At 38.1% G+C, this 18,893-nt stretch overlaps 1 protein-coding gene across 1 annotated transcript; it reads left to right on the forward strand.

Moving 5' to 3' along the window:
- The first annotated feature begins 1,675 nt into the window (after positions 1-1,675).
- On the forward strand, positions 1,676-17,146 carry DMP1 (dentin matrix acidic phosphoprotein 1). The gene is made up of 6 exons (XM_033105647.1): positions 1,676-1,799; positions 7,631-7,705; positions 8,186-8,233; positions 10,434-10,466; positions 10,645-10,692; positions 14,759-17,146. Exons 2-6 carry the CDS (start codon positions 7,652-7,654, stop codon positions 16,139-16,141), a joined length of 1,566 nt encoding a protein of 521 aa, XP_032961538.1. The 5' UTR covers positions 1,676-1,799; positions 7,631-7,651; the 3' UTR covers positions 16,142-17,146.
- Positions 17,147-18,893: the final 1,747 nt, after the last annotated feature.

Here is an 18,893-nt window from a genome sequence, read left to right on the forward strand (position 1 = left end):
AAGGCTGCCGGTTCGACTCCCGCAAGGGATGGTGGGCTGCGCCCCCTGCAACTAGCAATGGCAACTGGACCTGGAGCTGAGCTGCGCCCTCCACAACTAAGACTGAGAGGACAACAACTTGAAGCCGAATGGCACCCTCCACAACTAAGATTGAAAAGACAACATCTTGACTTGAAAAAAAGTCCTGGAAGTACACACTGTTCCCCAATAAAGTCCTGTTCCCCTTCCCCAATAAAAAAAGAAAAAAAAAACTTAAAAAAAATTATAAGGTCTTCTGTGATAGAAACCACCAGGAAGTGTAATTCAGAAGCAGAACAGAACACAGGCAATTTATAGCTTACCCATATAATCTTTGGTTTTCTAAGCCCTACATGAAAATATACCCCCCCTCATTTTGTGACCCCTAATTCCCTGCAGTTCACATTGAATAAGAATCCATATATTTGATATGAGTTTCCTAGACAAAGTTAGGCGCCTGAGTTCTATAGAACCAGGTTGTTAGGAGATCAAATAAAATTTCCAACAATTATAAAACTTGCAAAAAAGTCAGAGTGAGTCATGTGGGTATTGCAGGCAAGCTAATAATTTGGCCCATTTTAAAACCAATCCATTCAGTCATTCATAAAAGTACTTACTGAGTGCTTATTATGACTCAGAAACCATTCTAAGTATTAGGACACTGGGTACACCAGGAAACAAAACAAACATCCTCACTCTTGAAGAATTTAAATTCCAAGGACATCTAGTTTTAAATACTTGTTCAGTGGTTCTATTGTTACTTGATCAGGCTCCTTGGGTAGTGCCAACTCCACTCCAACTCCCTACACCAAATACACCCCCTGAAGAGTCCTGATCAATACCATTTTATCCATTTCATTACATTTTCAGTGATGGCAGAGAGTCCCTCTGAAATTTCTTTCTCTGGATGCTACACAGCCAGTCCTCTCCTTAATCCAATTCTGATTTCAAAGACTTGCCAGAGTTAAAACAAAACTGTGGCAAGCAGTTCGGGGTGGGGGCTGGGGGGTGGGAATAAGGAAGTATTAGATTTAGATTATTTTTGATTAAAAACAAAAGTAACTTAGGGTGGTGCTTTAACATTTCCAGTCACCACAGAATTCGGTAAGTGGATACTTCACCAGATTAGTAAAAACGTTGGATTTCTGTGTGTATGGGGGGTCAGGAGATGAGAGGAAAAGGAGATGAGTAATAGAGGTTGCTAAAAGAAAACAAAAAGGAATGAATAAAAGCCCAATTCTCCACACCAACAGTTTAGGCAAATCTAGTATTTTAGTAGGTTCTTCATGTACAACCCGGAAATGTACATTAACAGGAAACTTTCTACCCACTCTTTGACTCTCCTTTTCCCATCCTTGCGTCTGCTGGGATCTATCGGTGGGTGGAAGATATTGTCATTGTTTATAATGCTCACAAGCCTGCATGGATGTGAATGACATATATTTAGAAATCAAAATAAAGCTTTAGAAAGATCTTCAATTTAATGGAAACTAGTCTAGTCATTTGGGAACCACAAGAGCTTTTTAGGGAAACTCTGCCTCTGCAAGCTGGAGGAAGTGTGGGTGTACTGGAGTCCCGGTGACACCTTGTGATGTCAGTCACCCCCCAGCCCAAGGCTGATTGGCTAGGAAGAGCTGAAGCAGAGTTTAAATTCCTGCACCATCAGAGAAGTGTTCAGAACATCAACAGAAGTGTGGCTTTATTGGGCATAGATTTGCTCTGTGAGAACTTCAGCCTGATTGCTGAGACTTTTTGGGAAAAGTCTTTGTGAGCTGAGGAGGGTAAGACATTCTCATGGTTTAATTTTTTTTTAAATGACTTCTGTTGTGTTGTTTGGAAAATACTAAATATGTATACATGCTGAGAGGAATTACGCCATGCAGAGAAAGATGGGGAGAGCTGTGCCTTGGATAAAAATGATTCCCATTTTTGCGCCTGTTGTTTATGCCACAGAAAATAATGATATTAAGATGACATGTTAAGTCAATAGAGCCAGGTGTTTTTCTCGGTAGTACTTTAATTAGATCTCCGCATAGTAGTTCTGAAAGGGACAGTTTACAGAACAGGGGGCAGATAGAAAGTCCTTTTGAAGTTTAGCTTTAGTTGGCAAAACAGAAACTTTTACATTTAGGTTTTATGGATATAGTTATGTTCATGGACTACAGGACATTATGAAAGAATCTAAACTGGACTGGTAGGACTTCTAAAACATGGTCTTTTAGACTAAAAACCACTTCATGCTATTCATCTAGGCAACATTCAATAATATTTGTTAGGTACTAAGTAACTGAAAGAATATGCCAGGTCCACCGAAATGAACCAAGGGTGTGATCATTATAATGCTTTTGTGTTATTTAGCTGGGTGGGATGCTTTGCATACAGCCAGAATTCAATAAATGCTGAATACAATTGTCTTTTAAAAACATTGTCTAGTGTAGGAAACTTAGGATTATATATATGTATACCCCTGTTTGTATGTCTTTTTATTTGCTATATTTATCCCACTTCTTCATCTATATCAGAAGTGTGTGTCTTCCATACCAGAGGTGGGAGCTGTGGTCAGGTAACATATTCTGCATGCCATCTAGAAGATCCATGTGTAATAGCAATACTTCTAGCAACCTGTCTTTTTCAGGAGCAATAATCTCTGGTGAACCATACTTTCTGTTTAACTGAGGGCCAAGTAGACTAACCAACTTTGATCTGATTGATTAAAACATGGGAACAAACAGTATTCTAAAGGGCATTAGTCCACTTACCTACCACAAAATGGTGACGTGGACCAACGTGCCTCAGATGTTTAGAGGCCTTCCAAATCTATACTTAATTTTTGGGACACCTAGGAGTTATTTTTACTCTAGTTGATTGCGTATAACATGGGGTTGGTTGTAATTGATCTCAAGACAATTACGATTGGAAAGATTAGACATTTGTATTGATGTGTTTGTTTGGTTCTCTGAATTCCTGATAGAATTCATGTCCTGACCAAATTCCACCTTATTTTCAAAGAGTAATAATGAAACAAATTTTAACTGAAAGCATCAAATGAACAAGGCAAATAAACAAAAAAACAAAAAACCCATAGATACAGACAACAGTTTAGTGGTTATCAGAGAGTAAGGGGACAGGGAGGATTGTCGAAGAGGGTAAGGAGGTTCAAATATATGGTGATGGAAGGAGAACTGACTCTGGGTGGTGAACACAACACAATATACAGATGATGTATTATAGAAACCTATATAAATTTACTAACCAATGTCACCCCAATAAATTTAATAAAAATTAATTTAAAAAATGAAGGAAATTCTAGCTAATGGATGTTCTAGTTAGTTGGGTTCTGGGTAATTTTACTTTCGTAAGACCAGCTTATTATCATTGTAACACACTGCTATACACTTAGAACCTACAACAGTATCTGTCACATGGGATGTTCTCCATTAACATTGTTGATACTAATGAATGGATAAATTGTTCATTAGTATTATTAAGGAACACAACACTAAGTCAAAAATAAACAAATTAATCATGATAAATTGAGCCTATGACTTTTCAAGCTCTTATTTCCTTCTTTTGGCCCATCTCTTTCATTTCAATAAAAGAAGATATGTACTTTACAAGTGAATATTAACATTGAGGAAATTTCAGAACAAGTTTTCTTACTTAAGAGCATAGAGATGTTCTGGCTACACTTGAGGGTAGTCAGAGAGACAAGGAACAGCAATTTCCTTCTCCAGATCTGAAACATTTTGGATATTTTCAGCTCTGGGGAAACAATTGATAAAGGTTAAAAGTCTCTAATATATACACTGTCTTCTAAATAGATGGAACTCAAACTAAGGTTGTTGATTTCCTTTTGTTACATGCTCTTATTGTAGAATGACAGCATGTACAGTGTAGAAATTATATTTACCAATCACTGAAGAAGAACTTGGGGGATCTGGGCTCATATCTTTCAGGCTTGTAGACATTTTGCTAATTTGTTACTCAGAATAGGGCTACTGCATATCTGCTTCTATTCTTAGGGTGGCACCTAAAAAAGTTTATAAAAGTTTGGAGCTCTCATTTGGAAATATGCTTCACAAAAATGTAATTATTTTTATCAAAATTACTAATTAAAACTCTAACATAGAGTTGAAGATCTGACTTTCTTTAATGCTTTATGGCAGACTATATTTTTTTGGGAGGCAATAATGGCACTCTCAGGACCCCAGGGTACATTTTATTTTAGTTAATCAGATCTCCATTTGGGAAATTATTATTTTAGGTCAGGGTGCTAAATGCTCTTTCTAGAAGCATGAGCAAGTTAATGTATCTTCCTTAGGTTTCGTAATATTCTATCCCAAAGAAACTTGAAAACTGGAAGTTCATACTTCCTTTATAAAAAACACAACATTCATTGGTGTAGTGCATCTCCTTTTTTGTTGTTATTGTTGGTGGTGTTGCTATTTAGATAAGAGAAGCAAAAGAAAATACAGACGAGAACTCAGTATTCATTGGCATTTTATCAAGGCTGTAATATTTGCTACTTTTCAGAGCAGCATGAGATTACCACCCTATTCAAATTTCACTTTGAAAATTAAAATAGTGAGCAGCCTAATTTTTATTTGATCAAGAAGCCAAAACCATTGGCATGCAGTTATTTTGAGAGTATCATACACAGGGGAAACTTTCTTTTCCTTAAAAAATGAACCTAAGAATTTAAAAGAAAGTTTTGATTGTGGGAACTAAAGGGAAGTATAAAAGAGGAAAAAATCTTCTCCACCTTCTTAGGGTCGCCTGCTGGGCCTAAGAATTAAACCGACCTAAAACAGATTAACAGGAGAAAAGAATACAAGTTTTGTTAAAACTTTTTCATGCATGTGGGAGCTTTCACAAGAGCATGAAGACCTAAAGAAGTGATCGAAGCAGAAACCTTTTATACCAGGTAGACAAAGAAACAGTACATTTGTGAAGAATTGACAAGAAAACGGGGTTTGGGCTCGGGGTAGTAAATTGTGGAGAAGTGACTAGGAAGGTAAGGATTAGTTTATCAAAGTTTACAGATTTCTCTCAGCCTTGATTCTCCATCTCTGGTGATAAGAATGCCTTCCTTCCTCCTGGTACAGCGAGTTTTATCTCCTGCTTTCAGGTGGGAAAAGGAGGATCAAAAAGCCCTTCTCCTTCTTCTTTTTTTTAATTGAAGTTTATTGGGGTGACAACTCTTAGTAAAGTTACATAGGTTTCAGGTGTACAATTCTGTAATACATCATCTGTATATCACATTGTGTGTTCAGCACCCAGAATCAGTTCTCTTTCCATCACCATATATTGGATCCCATTTACCCTCATCTACCACCCACTTCCTCCCTTATCCTCTAAACTATTTTCTGTGTCTATGAGGTTTTGTTTCTTCATTTGGTTGTCTTGTTCCTTTGTTGTTTTCAGTTTTATATCCCACATATCAGTGAAATCATATGGGTCTCGATTTTTTTCTGACTTATTTCGTTGAGCATTATAATCTCAAAATCCATCCATGTTGTCACAAATGGCACTAATTTCATCTTTTCTTATGGCAGAATAGTATTCCATTGTGTATATGTACCACATCTTCTTTATCCATTCATCTATTGAAGGACACTTTGGTTGTTGAACCTGCAGTTTCTCAAGAGCCTCGGCTCAAAATAATTTTATGTCAAAGAAGCATATTTTGGGATGAGATATTCTGGTTTCCTTCAGAAGTAACATCACGTTAAATTAGGTTTGTTTTAGGCTCAGTTGAGCATTTTCATGTTTTGTCTGTTGATATTAGGCAAAGGATTTGAAAACGCAATTTAAATAATATCAAAATACAAGGATTGACACGAACTATGCTGAATTAGAATAAAGAAAACAAGACAAACTAAGAATGACAATATTGAAGAGGCATGATGCTCATGATATAAAATGAGAGGTTCTGTTGGACCATTTGAGCAGAAATGAGGAACATTTCTAGCCTCCTTTTCTTAGGATTTCTATTGTTTTCTTGAATAAACTTAAAAAATCAGATTAGATGACTTCTCGAGCCCAGTGTTTCAGACATTATTCAGCATATTCAGACATTATGGAGCAATGTACGCTTATTTCTTAGATCGAGGGTTAAAATCACTGAGCACCTTAAAAACAAACACATGTCTCTTCCCACTCCCAGTGAACTGATTTGTTCCTCTGCGGTGGGATTTGTGCATTGGAGCGTCTTTAAATCTCCCCAGGTGATACTAATATACAGGCAGGTTGAGAATCTCTCACTTAGATCTCGTTATAGTATATATTTAACATTGAAAGAAACAAATCGACAAAAGTGAAGTCTGCAATAAACTTGCAGCATTCTTCACAAAATGTATGGAAGTCTATCTGATTAGTTGTTAAGGCAGCCGCAAGGCTTACCAGTACAGGGCAATTATAATAATTTTCCTAATGTTTTCCTTCAAAATCATTTCAATAACTTTTTACATTAGCATCTAGTATACCCACTTTTAGATAGAGAACAAATTGTTTCCAAATCACCAGTTCTTAAGGTGTGAAATGAAACCACCCTCCAGGAAAACGCAATTTGATTTGGCCTATTCCTCTCAACATGATTCACAAGTGCATAGCAAACCTCTAATCTGCCTGAGAGCCTTCAATACTGGGAATGACACTTAAAAGAATTTAGCATAATTATGTATGATGTACGACTAAACGGAGCACGGTAGATATTAAGAGCTTTCTGGAGATGCAATGTGAAGCCTGCCATAGTGCGTCTCTTACAGATCAAGGGAAAAAAGGCAAAACCAATTTATTTTGTCTAGACATTATTACGAGGTTATAGATGTGACTGAAAAGCTGTGTGTGTGTGTGTGTGTGTGTGCGTGTGTGTGTGTATGTAGGCAAACGCTCACCCCCTATCAGTGGTATCAATGTTAGTTTTCTGGGGGAATATATTTGCCCGGTTGCTCTCCCACACCGAGCTGCATAATTATGAACGTGAATGGTCAGAAATTTCTCTTTACTTTTCCCTCCATTTATCATATTTTATGTGTTAATGAAGAAGTGTTTATAGAGCTCCTCATGGAAAAGTTTTCAATTTATCTCTCAGGAGTAAGGTTTTTTCTTTTTTTTAAACAACTTTATTGAGTTGTAATTCACAGATATACTTGACCTATTTGAAGTGTAGAGTTCATGGTTTTTAATATAGTCACCAAGTTGTGCAACCTTCACCAAACTCAATTTTAGAACATTTTCATCACCTCCAAAATTTACCCTTAGCTGTCAACCTGCAACTCCCATCTCCTCGTCCTGGGCACTTTTCTACTTTCTGTTTCTACAGATTTGCCTATTTCAAACATTTCATTTGTATGGAATTATACAATATGGGTCTGTTGTGTCTACTTTCTTTCACTTTGTATAACGTTTTCAAGGTTCTTCTACTTTGAAGCATGCATCAGTACTTCATCCCTTTATATGGCTGAATAATATTTTATTGTATAGATATAGTACATTTTATTTATCCATTCATCAGTTGATGGACATTTGGATGAGTTGTGTTTTACATAGAAAAAGTTGAAGCTCCTGTATGGTTTTTAGCATGGAGAAAAACATCTGTTCTTCATCACAGGTGGAGGTGTCACTCCCGGCTATGAAGACCAGCATCCTGCTTATGTTCCTTTGGGGGTTGTCCTGTGCTCTTCCAGTAAGTACCAGGATAGGGCTATATGAAAATTATCTTTTATACCTAAAATATTATGAGTTTCACTGGATATCAACGAAGGTGGCTGTGTATGTTCCAGTCAGATAACCATAGTAGTTTCTTGGGAAGCTGTTTTCTTAATGATATCATTCAAGTTATTCCTTATTCTCTTCAGTTGCCATTGATACAGTTATGATTCTCATTTTTCTTCCTCCTAAGCTGTGGTTCTCAAAGTGACATCTGCAGACAAGCAGCATCCACTAGGACTTTGTTAGAAATGTAAATTCTTCGGTCAGACCTCAGACCCACTGAAACAGACTCTATAGGGGTGGGGCACAGCCATCTGTGTTTTAACAGGTCTCCAGGTGATTCTCAGGCTTGCTAAAATTAGATTCCCACTGCTCCTAAGTGGTAGCATGTTAATAGCTAGCTGCCGCCTTGGACATTCCTCTGTGGGCTGACCATGTGTACTCAATTTTCTAGGTAGCCAGGTATCAAAATACTGAATCCAAGAGTTCTGAAGAATGGAAGGTGAGTTGAAATAAGATTTTTTGAATTATTTTTATTGTAACATATTATTAGTAAAACAAAGTAGCTCCATCGCAATTGTTGAAACTGTTGATTTAATGAGCACATTTATAACCTATAACATAGGTAGTAAGAACTATAATTTCTACTTCATGTAAGAAAATTTAGTTTATATAATGCTTCCACTCCACTTTAATAGGATAATTTGCTGAGGAAGCATTTTCTTCTTGAGCTCTACTTTCCTAATGGATGTTTATAATAGTGCAAGGAGATGCATGACAATGATCCAAGACCGCCCTTGGAGGATTAGGACTATAAACATGCTTTGCCAAGAGAAGTCTAATTAGGCAGGACATCAAGTCCTGGATAATGAGAAAAGAAAGAAGAATAAGAGGATACTAGAGTCTTCAGAAAAACAGCTAATGTTAATTGAGTATTAACTCTGAATAACCCAATAGTTACTAACTCTCAGTAACCCAAGAACCATCTCCAGGCATGGTTCTGTGTGCTTTACATGCATTAGCTTTCTCAGTCATCACAATATCCCAATGAATTAGGTGTTGTATTTTATTCTCATTTTACAAATGGGAACCCTGAGACAGAGAGAGTAACTTAGTCCATCTGGGTTATACAGTTAATAAGTGTTAGAGCCAGACTTTGAACATAGGTCACCGTGGCTCCAGAATTCACATTATTTACCAGCGTGTTCTATCCCTCTCAGGAATTGACCAGGTCTAGGAGGCCAGTAGGTTCTCAAGATTGGAACTACACGTAAGGGTTAAAATATTATGCTAAGCCAGTGTTTTATTCATTACGTTGTATTCTGCTGCCTTTTGCCTATGATACAGCTTGGGCACAAAATGTTATGAGTGGTGGGAAGATAACGTCAGAGGCCTGAGACCGGGTCCTGCCCCGGCCTCAGGCTGGAAAAGACATTGCATGAACTTGCATCTAGTCATTAGGTTGGTTAATTTTAAAAGCAGCCACTGTAGATCCTTTCCCTTATTCAACCAGAGACTGTAAGAGTACCACAAACATGCTGTGTTCTCAAGCCTAGCCTTGGCATGAGAAAAATACCAATGTCTTGCTCCCTTCCACCCCTTAATTTCAAATAAAACTGACTAGAGTCTGCCACTGTGCCTGCATGCAGTGTCACAGGGCAAAGACTGGAAGTAATTATAGCTCCTTCCTCTGAGGACATATCCCCAGTGTATCACTGCTGAGAGGCTCTTTGAAAACCTATTGATAGCAGCTCCTCCCTGCTCTACTCTGTCCCTTGGGTCCTCACACCCATATGTCAGCAGCTTTGAGCCACATGGGACTTTGGGAGTTTGCCTTGCTCAAGGGGAAGGAGGAGATGGCGAAAGGGAACTAGAGGTGGCTCAGGCATTCTTAGAATTCTTACAAGATTAAAAAAAAAAAAAGAAAGAAATCAGAATTATGACTAGTTAAGTTCCAGATTTAGCATTTGTTTTTTATTTTGGTGACTTTATGTGTCTCAAGAAAGGTTTAATGGCTTTCTCTGTTCAGTTGTTTCTCCTAAGGAATTTTATAAAGTGGATGTTCTCAAAATGGATCATTTCTTTAGTTTATATCATATTCAATAGTTCTCAAGATGCTTCTATAGTCATTAGCTGGTTTCATCCTCAGAACAACCCTGTGGGGTAAGCACAGTGGTTGTTAATATTCTCAATTTCTAAAAACAACTGATATGAGACAGGTGAAGTGAATGGTCCATATTCACATAGACTGACCAATTATTGCAGTTTACTCGAGACTTAGGGGTTTCCTGGAATATATGAATTTCAGCACTAGCACCAAGATGGTTGGTTTTCAGGGCTAAAACCAAAACCAAGGAGCTAATTGCGACTTAAATCTGGGTTCTGAGTTCCCATTCTGGTTTTTCTACGTTACGTTTCCTCTAAGTTGTATGAACAACTAGTTTCAAAGAAAGTTTATTTTTCTCTAAGTGATGTATCAGAAATACAATGATTTTTCTAGGTCTTTTATATCAAAAAAGATTTTTTTCAGGCCATTTGTCATCCCACATTCATTTTTTAAGTCATATCGTCATTATTATTACTCATGTAAATATAAAACACACATCAAGAAACTTTTAAAAATCTCCTAAAATTATACTAAATATTTGTGATGACATGATCCATGTGTGAAGGAGTAACTTGTTTTCCTTCCTTTTTTACAGGGTCATTTGGCTCAGACACCCACACCACCCTTGGTAACTATCTCATTTATTTTTTTGTCATAAACATCTCATAAAGTAACGTTAACACTCTTCTCATCACCTTAGACCATTTGGAAAGTAGTAAATCCAAACCACAAGCACTTGATGTGTATTATATTTTTTCCTTTCTTCAGGAATTACCAAGTAACATATATATATTTTTTCCTTTTAGGAGAGCAGTGAGTCATCAGAAGAAAGTAAAGTTAGCTCAGAGGAACAGGTAATTAAACAGACCTTTTTAAACTTTTCAGGTTACTTAGCAGCTGAAGGAAACGATGTTAGATTAAATTACCTGGCAACCATTCTAAATATAATATTTTCTAACCATTGGTTATGCTGACTAAATAGTTCCATAAAATAAGAAGGTAAATATGACTGAGAGAATTCAGATGTGGACATATTTATCAATGGGGCCAGATTATAGACATTGTGTCCTTGTGGGGACAGAGTCCCAGAGTGCAGTTTCCAGGCTCTTAACCTCACGTGGAAAGGTGCTGGCTCAGGTAGTAAATGGCCATCAACTATGATTGGATGGCCATCAGCTGTGGCTAGTTGGCTGTCAGCTGTAACCAGTGAGCCATTGGTCACTAATATAACTGCTGTGGCTACACTAGCAGAAAATGGGGGCTAGCAAGAAGATGGGGGCTGAGCCTGCAAGAGCGGATTGCAATTAGCACGGCGGGTTGCAGCTAGCGAGGGGAGTCAGTCGGTTGGCAGGCAGAAAAGCAGACAGCAGGTCACACGTCGTGTGAAATCCAGCCTCCAGTGAGACTATAGTGGTGTGACTCCCCTACCTATGGCTCCGTGGGTGTTCCTTTTTGGCCTCACCGTGTCCTGCGTTCTTATGTGGGGAGCGGGAGCTAAGGCCCCGCAGGCCGCCCCACACGACAGTCCCTAAATTCCCTCTAGTTAAAAATAACACACACACACACACACACACATACACACACACACACACACACACACACACGGTCACAGACCATGTTAGCAAGTAATAGCTCATTCATCAGTCTCAAATGTTGTTTTTTCAATTCATATCAGGCAGAGAAAGGTGGTCTGGCTAACATGGCATGAAGTGCCTGCTAGGCCGGGAGACCTCCTCCATGTCAAGGATCCTGTTGGAGGAGAGATTAGGAGAACCCTGAGGGAACTTTAATGAAAAATCTTTAGTCATGACTTTCTCTTTAAAATAGTCTCATCTGTGGTCCTGGGAGTGAGAACAGCTGACTTAGCTTACATCCCTTTAATAAAAAGTTGCCTTTCTTTTTTATCCCCCTCCTCCTCCTTCTCTTTCTTCATTTCTCTAAGACTAAATGTCATTACTTTCTTAGCTGTCCTATCATTTTGTTCAAACTGACCCACACGGGGCTCCAGAGATTCCAGGAACCAGGTTTCTCTCTGAAGCTTTGACCCCTACTGCATTCTATACTCAACCACAATTGGAAGATGAATTATTAGGCTTTTAACCACTATTTACTAAAGGTCTGTCAGAGGAACATTATAGGAATTTATAGGCGTAGAACTGGGGAATGCTCTTTTCTGGAGATGCTGTGATTTATTACCTCAGTGTTCTCTAAGCTCAAATGAGAGTAACAGTCTCTGTTTGAGAAGGCTGCCTACTGAGGTACGGAAAGCTAAATAGATGCTGAGTTCCAGCACACCAGTGTAAACTCTAGTGATGGAGAGGTCTCATCACCCTGTACTCCAGATTGGAAACTCAGACATTGATCAATAGGGACATGTGGAAAAATGAAAAGAAAAAATGTTAGCAAGAATGCTCTGTTATAGGGTATGAGGAAGAGAGCCGAGTTTTCCAAAGCACAATGATGATGACTCACTATCCTTCCTTATCTGTGTAGAGTATCTCATTGCTTTATTTGTGGAGATAATCTGTCTGAGCTCACAATTAGAACTAAGCTGCCTTGGTAGTCACACTAGTTGCAGTCTTCTAGCCGAGCCTTTTACGGGCAACTCTCTGCCAGGGTGAATGAGGTACAAACATGGTTTGGGTGAGATACATACTTTACTACAATATTTTATGTTCATTTTAGAAAAGATTTCATCCTCTTCCCTAATACATTTCCCCCACAGAGTTCCCCCAGAGTTGATTAGAAAAAACTTTGGGTTATTTTAAAATCACCCAATATTTTTAAAAACTTGGTTTTAAACCAAACAATTTGATGGATGAGCATTATAAACCAACTTTTAATTTACAAAAAACTCTGAGAGTTTTAACAAATCACACTTACAATATGATTTGAGTTTCATAAATGTGATTTCAATAAAGATTTTTGAGAAATATTTGCAGCATGGATGACTTGAGTTTATATAAAATGGAATGACGAGTTTCTTTTTTTGTGTGACGTTGAAATGATTCAACTTTGTCATGATTTAACATTCACAATGTATCTTTCAATTCTTTAATTAGATTCCTAAATATTTCTACCTATTACATCAATTATGCAGCATAAATATTCTTCACATTAAAAAAAATAAATTTGTAAGATACGAGCAGTTTTTGTTATAACTGCATGGAGTACTTTTTGCAGAACCAGTGGATAAACTGAATATATAATGTCTAAGACCTTTAAGACTAATAAACCATACTCTAGAACAAGGAAATCAACTCTTGAGTATCGTATTTTAAATTTAATTCTATGTAACAATCTTAATGGGCCACTGGGAATGCAGCGGTTGTGCTCTGTTGGTACCTGGTGAGACGAAAATAACCCTTCGGGATGGGATATTGATAAAGCATACTTGCACTGTGCAATTAACAGTCCCATCTCTGTAGGTGATTCGAATGCCAATAGGAATCGAGAAAGATAAATAAGAAGGAAATTGCTTTACAACTTTTCCGTGACTTGGTTACTTATAACTTACTTCTGTAAAGCAAACTTACAGAAACACAGGATTTGTTCATTTTTTTGTTTGTATTAAGAATTATCTAGGTGCAATAACAGGGTTTAAGCATTAATTATGAGCACACTTATATTTAAAACTAGCAAAGCATAAGCACTTCTACATTCTCCTGCTTCTAAGCCCAGAAAATAAATAAGTAAATAAATGACAAGGGTAGAGGGCTCAATTCCAAGGAAACAAAAAAAAAATAATCATAACTCCAAACTAAAAACTATGAAGCAAACATGCCCAAAACTGTGAAATATACATGAAAGTGAGGCATGATATAGATCAGATACATCTTATGAATTGAGTTGAATGAAGATTTTTCTAAAAATTCTCAATGATTCCATGATTCAAGTAATAAGACTTCAGGTTCTGGAAAAAGATAAGGAATATTTCTGTAGACAACTATTTGGACACTGCAGAATGGCAGCAGTGAAAATAGAAGTGAAACCACACTGCTGTGCCATTTTTCATTATATATGATTTAATCTCCCAGCTGAGGCAACATGCTGGAAGTAAGCTGGGGTAGAGAAGGGAAGAAGTTGGGATCACTCTATCATAATTCAGAGAGTCTGCAAATTAAGGAGCTTTCTCAGGGCCACCCTTTCTTCTTTCTTTTTAAAAGATTTTTATTAAAATATAGCTAACATACAATATTATATCAGTTTCAGGTGTACACCGTAGTTGTTCAACATTTATGTACCTAAAGAAGTGATCACCATGATAAGTCCAGCAACCATCTGACACTGTACCATGCTATCACAATATTATTGACTATGTTCCCTATGCTGTACATTACATCCCCATGTTTTAAATCTGGAAATTTGAATATCTTATTCCCCTTTACCTTTCCTCCCTTTAAACATTTTTTCAATTACAGTTGACATTCAATATCATTTTATATTAGTTTCAGGTATACAGCATAGTGGTTAGACATTTATATAATTTAAGAAGTGATGCCCCTGACTAGCCTAGTACCCAGCTGACACCATATATAGTTATTACCATATTATTGACTATATCCCCTATGCTTTACATCCTCATGACTATTTTGTAACTACCAATTTGTATTTCTTAATTTCTTCACCTTTTCCCCCCTGTCTCCCAACCCCCTCTCATCTGGCAACCATCAGTTTATTCCCTTCATTTATGAGTTTGTTTCTGTTTTGTTTGCCCATTTATTTGGAATGACTTGAGTTCCAATTCCTCTTCTTTCCCTTTTAATCTCTGGTAGAGATGTTACTGAGCAGTAAAATTAACCATGGGTTAGATGAGGGACATAGCAAGAAGAAAGCAGAAAGGACCTCAATGGATATTAGATAACACCTTCTATGTCACCTCCTGAAGTACTTACTATGTCTGTTAACCCCAAATTCTAGGTAAATGAAGACTCCAGTGATAGCACCGAATCAGAAGAGGGCCTAGTCCTTGATGATCATCAGTATGTTTATAGATCAGCTGGTGGCCTCTCTAGGAATGGAGGAAAAGAAGGAATTGATAAAGATGATGATGAAGATGACAGTGGAGATGACACCTTTGGTGATGATGACAATGGCCCAGGACCTGAAGAGAGTCAAGGAGGAAACCCCAGACTCAGAAATGATGAGGACTCAGCGGACACCACACAATCCAGTGAAGATAGTGCCTCTAGTGGGGAAGACAGTGCCCAAGATACCACCAGCGAGAGCAGAGATCTTGACAATGAGGATGAGATGAGCAGCAGGCTTGAGGGAGATGAGCTCACTCAAGAGAGTGAGAGTGAGGAGCACTGGGTGGGAGGCGGCAGTGAGGGGGATAGTAGCCATGGGGATGGCTCTGAGTTTGATGATGAAGGAATGCAGAGCGATGATCCAGACACCATCAGGAGTGAGAGAAGCCACTCCAGAATGAATAGTGCCAGTGTAAACTCAAAAGAATCAAAAGGGAACAGTGATGAGCAAGCCAGCCCTCAGGATTCAGGTGAGAGCAAATCAGTGGAGTATCCCCGTGGGAAATTTTTCAGGAAGTCCCGCATTTCTCTGGAAGATGACAAAGGTGATCTTGACGATAGCAACACCATGGAAGAAGTCAAGAGTAAGTCCACAGAAAACACCAACTCCAATGAAGCAGACCTCAGCCAATCCAGGGAAAACAGCAAGAGTGAATCTCAAGAAGACAGTAAGGACAGTCCATCCCAGGAAGACAGTCAAACTGTAGAAGACCCCAGCAGTGAGTCTAGTCAAGAGCTTGACCTGCCATCTCAAGAAACCAGTAGTGAATCTCAGGAAGAGGCAGTGAGTAAGTCCAGGGGTGACAATCCAGATAATACCTCCAGCCACTCGGAAGAAGGTCAGGAAGACAGTGACTCCAGTGAAGAGGACAGCTTGAGTAAACCCTCCAGTTCAGAAAGCAAATCCAGAGAGGAGCAAGCTGACAGTGATTCCAATGAGAGCCTCAAAGATTCAGAGGAAAGCTCGGAGTCCACTGAGGAGGAGAACAGCTCTAGCCAGGAGGGCCTCCAATCTCACAGTGACTCCACCGAGAGCCAGAGCGAGGAAAGCCAGTCTGAGCAGGACAGCCAGTCTGAGGAAGATGATAGCAGTGATTCTCAGGACAGTAGCAAATCACAAGAAGATAGCAACTCTACTGAGAGTAAGTCAAGCAGTGAGGAAGATGGCCAGTTAAAAAACACTGAGGTAGAAAGCAGAAAATTAACAGTTGATACTTATCACAACAAACCCATTGGGGATCAAGATGACAATGACTGTCAAGATGGCTATTAACATCAGCTTTCCTAAGAAGTGGCTCTCATGTAAAGGAGTCTTGGGGGTTGGAGAGTAGGGAAAAAATTATAACTATAATTTATTGATGTTTTTTATCAGAAGGATAAATGGAGGTCATTTCTTTCTGAAAGGAAATGCTGGACATTATACATGTTGCTAGGGTGTCACCAACCATAGAGGTTTAAATAATGTGGAATGACACCAGAACACACCAATGAGACTGGAAGCCAGGAAAGACATGCATCATAGCTTCACAACTGAAATAGTTCCTAACTCATGAACCTAACAAATAGTTATGGAGGTTCTATTATGTACCAGGCTCTGTGCTAGGTGCTGGGGATATAAAGAAGCTTAAGATTTGTTTCTTGCTCCTGAGGAGCTTACAGAGGGAAAATAAAGCTAAAGCGCTAATGAGGAATACATATGAGGGAAACAAGAATTACTACAATCCCATGTGGTGAGTGCTATAACAAAGAGATGAACAAAATATGTGACAGAAGAGGGCAACCAAGTTTGCCTTCGAGAAGACACTGGAGTCAGAGCATTGTATAGGATTTCTCCAATGAAGACGAGCAAATTCTATTTATTCTTGGGATAAGCAGTAGTAAATCTTATATTATTGAATATTTAGTCTGTGAGAGCACTTTCATGCTATGAACGAGAAAGGTGTTTTAGAAAAACAAAACTTTTTTCCCAACTAATTTATCATTTTTGACCTTTTTTTGTGGAACTCCTATGAACATGCTTATTGACTGCTGGTGATAATATGGATTAGATTGGGAGAGTGGGAACAGGAAATTCCTCTTTAAAGAGATAACGTTTAGCTTTATTTTTTTTCTAAAACCAGTCCATGTGCAATACTAGAAAAACTGTCCTCTGAGTTCTTTACATATATTGCACATAAAATTGTGTATATAGATTTCAATTGATTTTTGCCAAATACCCTTTGAAATGTTACCTCAACATAAAATATTTGTTTTGTAATAAAGATAATAATACCCAGAATTATGTGCTTATTTTTATATTGATATTACTTCAGAATATATTTATATTAAACAACTCTGCCTTTAAAACATCACAAAACAGTTTATTGGCTTTCTCTCATTAAAGTAAAAGGTTTTCCTGAATTATTTTTTGAAAATTTAATTTTGTTTATAATTCAGGTAGCATTTTGATAAAATTAGTTTACATGTTGCTTATGATATTTCACTGTTATACCTGTTATAGATAAGGGGAAAATAATGAAGCCAATTCTCAACTGTTTTATGAGGCCACACCAAAAGGTCACGGTGTTGAATTTAACATTAGTTCTTGCTGGTCTCTCAGATTTGTCATTTGTGTAAACGCTGGGAACTACAGGCAAAAATTCTTACATATTTTTATTTCTTTTAGAGGAAACTACTTCACCGTAGCACTTCTACTTTTCAAGTGTGATTTCACCCACACTTTCACTTAGAGTACAAGAGAATTCCTCTACAAATTTATTAGAAGAATCAAGAAGACTTCCTAACCTTGAGACTGACACTTCTCATCCTTCTCATAGCTCTTCTGTTCCCTCACAATGGCAAAGCAATGGTTACTTGCAGAGATTTTATGTACATATAATTTATTTCTCTAATCCTCTACCTTGAGATTTTATTTCAGTAGATCTAGTGTAAAACGCAGAATTCTGTATTTTTAAATGGATCCTGGGAGATTCTGATCTAGCCCATTCACATACCTATATCTGGGTTCTCTGGCTGTTTAAATTAATTATCGGTTCTTCTTAACCAACAAGTTCTTGCCAACCCACAGCTTCTTCTGATGAGAACTGCTTCATGCTCAGACCTTTTGGGTGCCTGAGGCATAGGTCACCAGGTTCTAACCATTCAAAAGCCCTGCCTCAGCCAGGTGATTGCATGAGCTGAGCATCTGACCCAAGGAAAGTTGGCCTATAGGCTGGCCAGCAGCATAGAGGAGGCATGTTGCAAAGGCCCTACCTGAACATGAATGATAGCGGCTTCATGTTTGATTTTCCCTCTCTGGATATGGATATTTAGGAAGAAAGAAGTCAGAAAGTGATCTAAACAAAAACTGAAGGGAAAACACAGAGAGGCAGAATTAAGAGACAGCTTAAGTCCATTAATGGTGGTGCACGAAACTGAAAATGATTGAGCTTCTGATGCTGACGGGCAAAATCATAATCCTCTTGTTCTCGTGCTTGGTTCTTGACTCTCCTATTGCCCCAGACCTTCCTGAATTCCTGTGACATTCCTTGCTCTTAAGAACCACCTGTATCCTTAAAATGCACCCACCTTTCTTGAGGCAATTCTTGAGTCAGTCTTTGTTCCTTGCAACCAAAAAGCCTAATGAACTCAGACTCATAAACTTGGCCAGTGTTCTGAGGTATTTAACCAAGTTAACTCCCAGCACTTTTAGAAGGAAGGACAACGATAAGAATTTCAGCTACGCTCATGACAGAAGTCATCTTAAGTAGGTGTAGGAGAGTTTTCTTTCAAGTTTCTATCAATTCATTTTATGTATTAGGTATAGATATTGGTCCATCTTGCAATTAATTGGTAGTGGTATGGAAATAGTATCCAAAGGAAATTTGGCTGGGCTTGTTTTTTAGCTTTGACGGTGTAGAAGTTTTCTCATGGAGGTCCTCACTGAAGTTTATAGTGGATGGGCCCACAGAAGCCAAATCATAATCAGAAACCAATTTTTAATTTATAATGAGAAAGAATAAGAAAAGTCTATGAGGTGAGCATAA

Source organism: Rhinolophus ferrumequinum, chromosome 5 (genome assembly GCF_004115265.2).
Source record: "Rhinolophus ferrumequinum isolate MPI-CBG mRhiFer1 chromosome 5, mRhiFer1_v1.p, whole genome shotgun sequence".
NCBI classification, from domain to species: Eukaryota; Metazoa; Chordata; class Mammalia; order Chiroptera; family Rhinolophidae; genus Rhinolophus; species Rhinolophus ferrumequinum.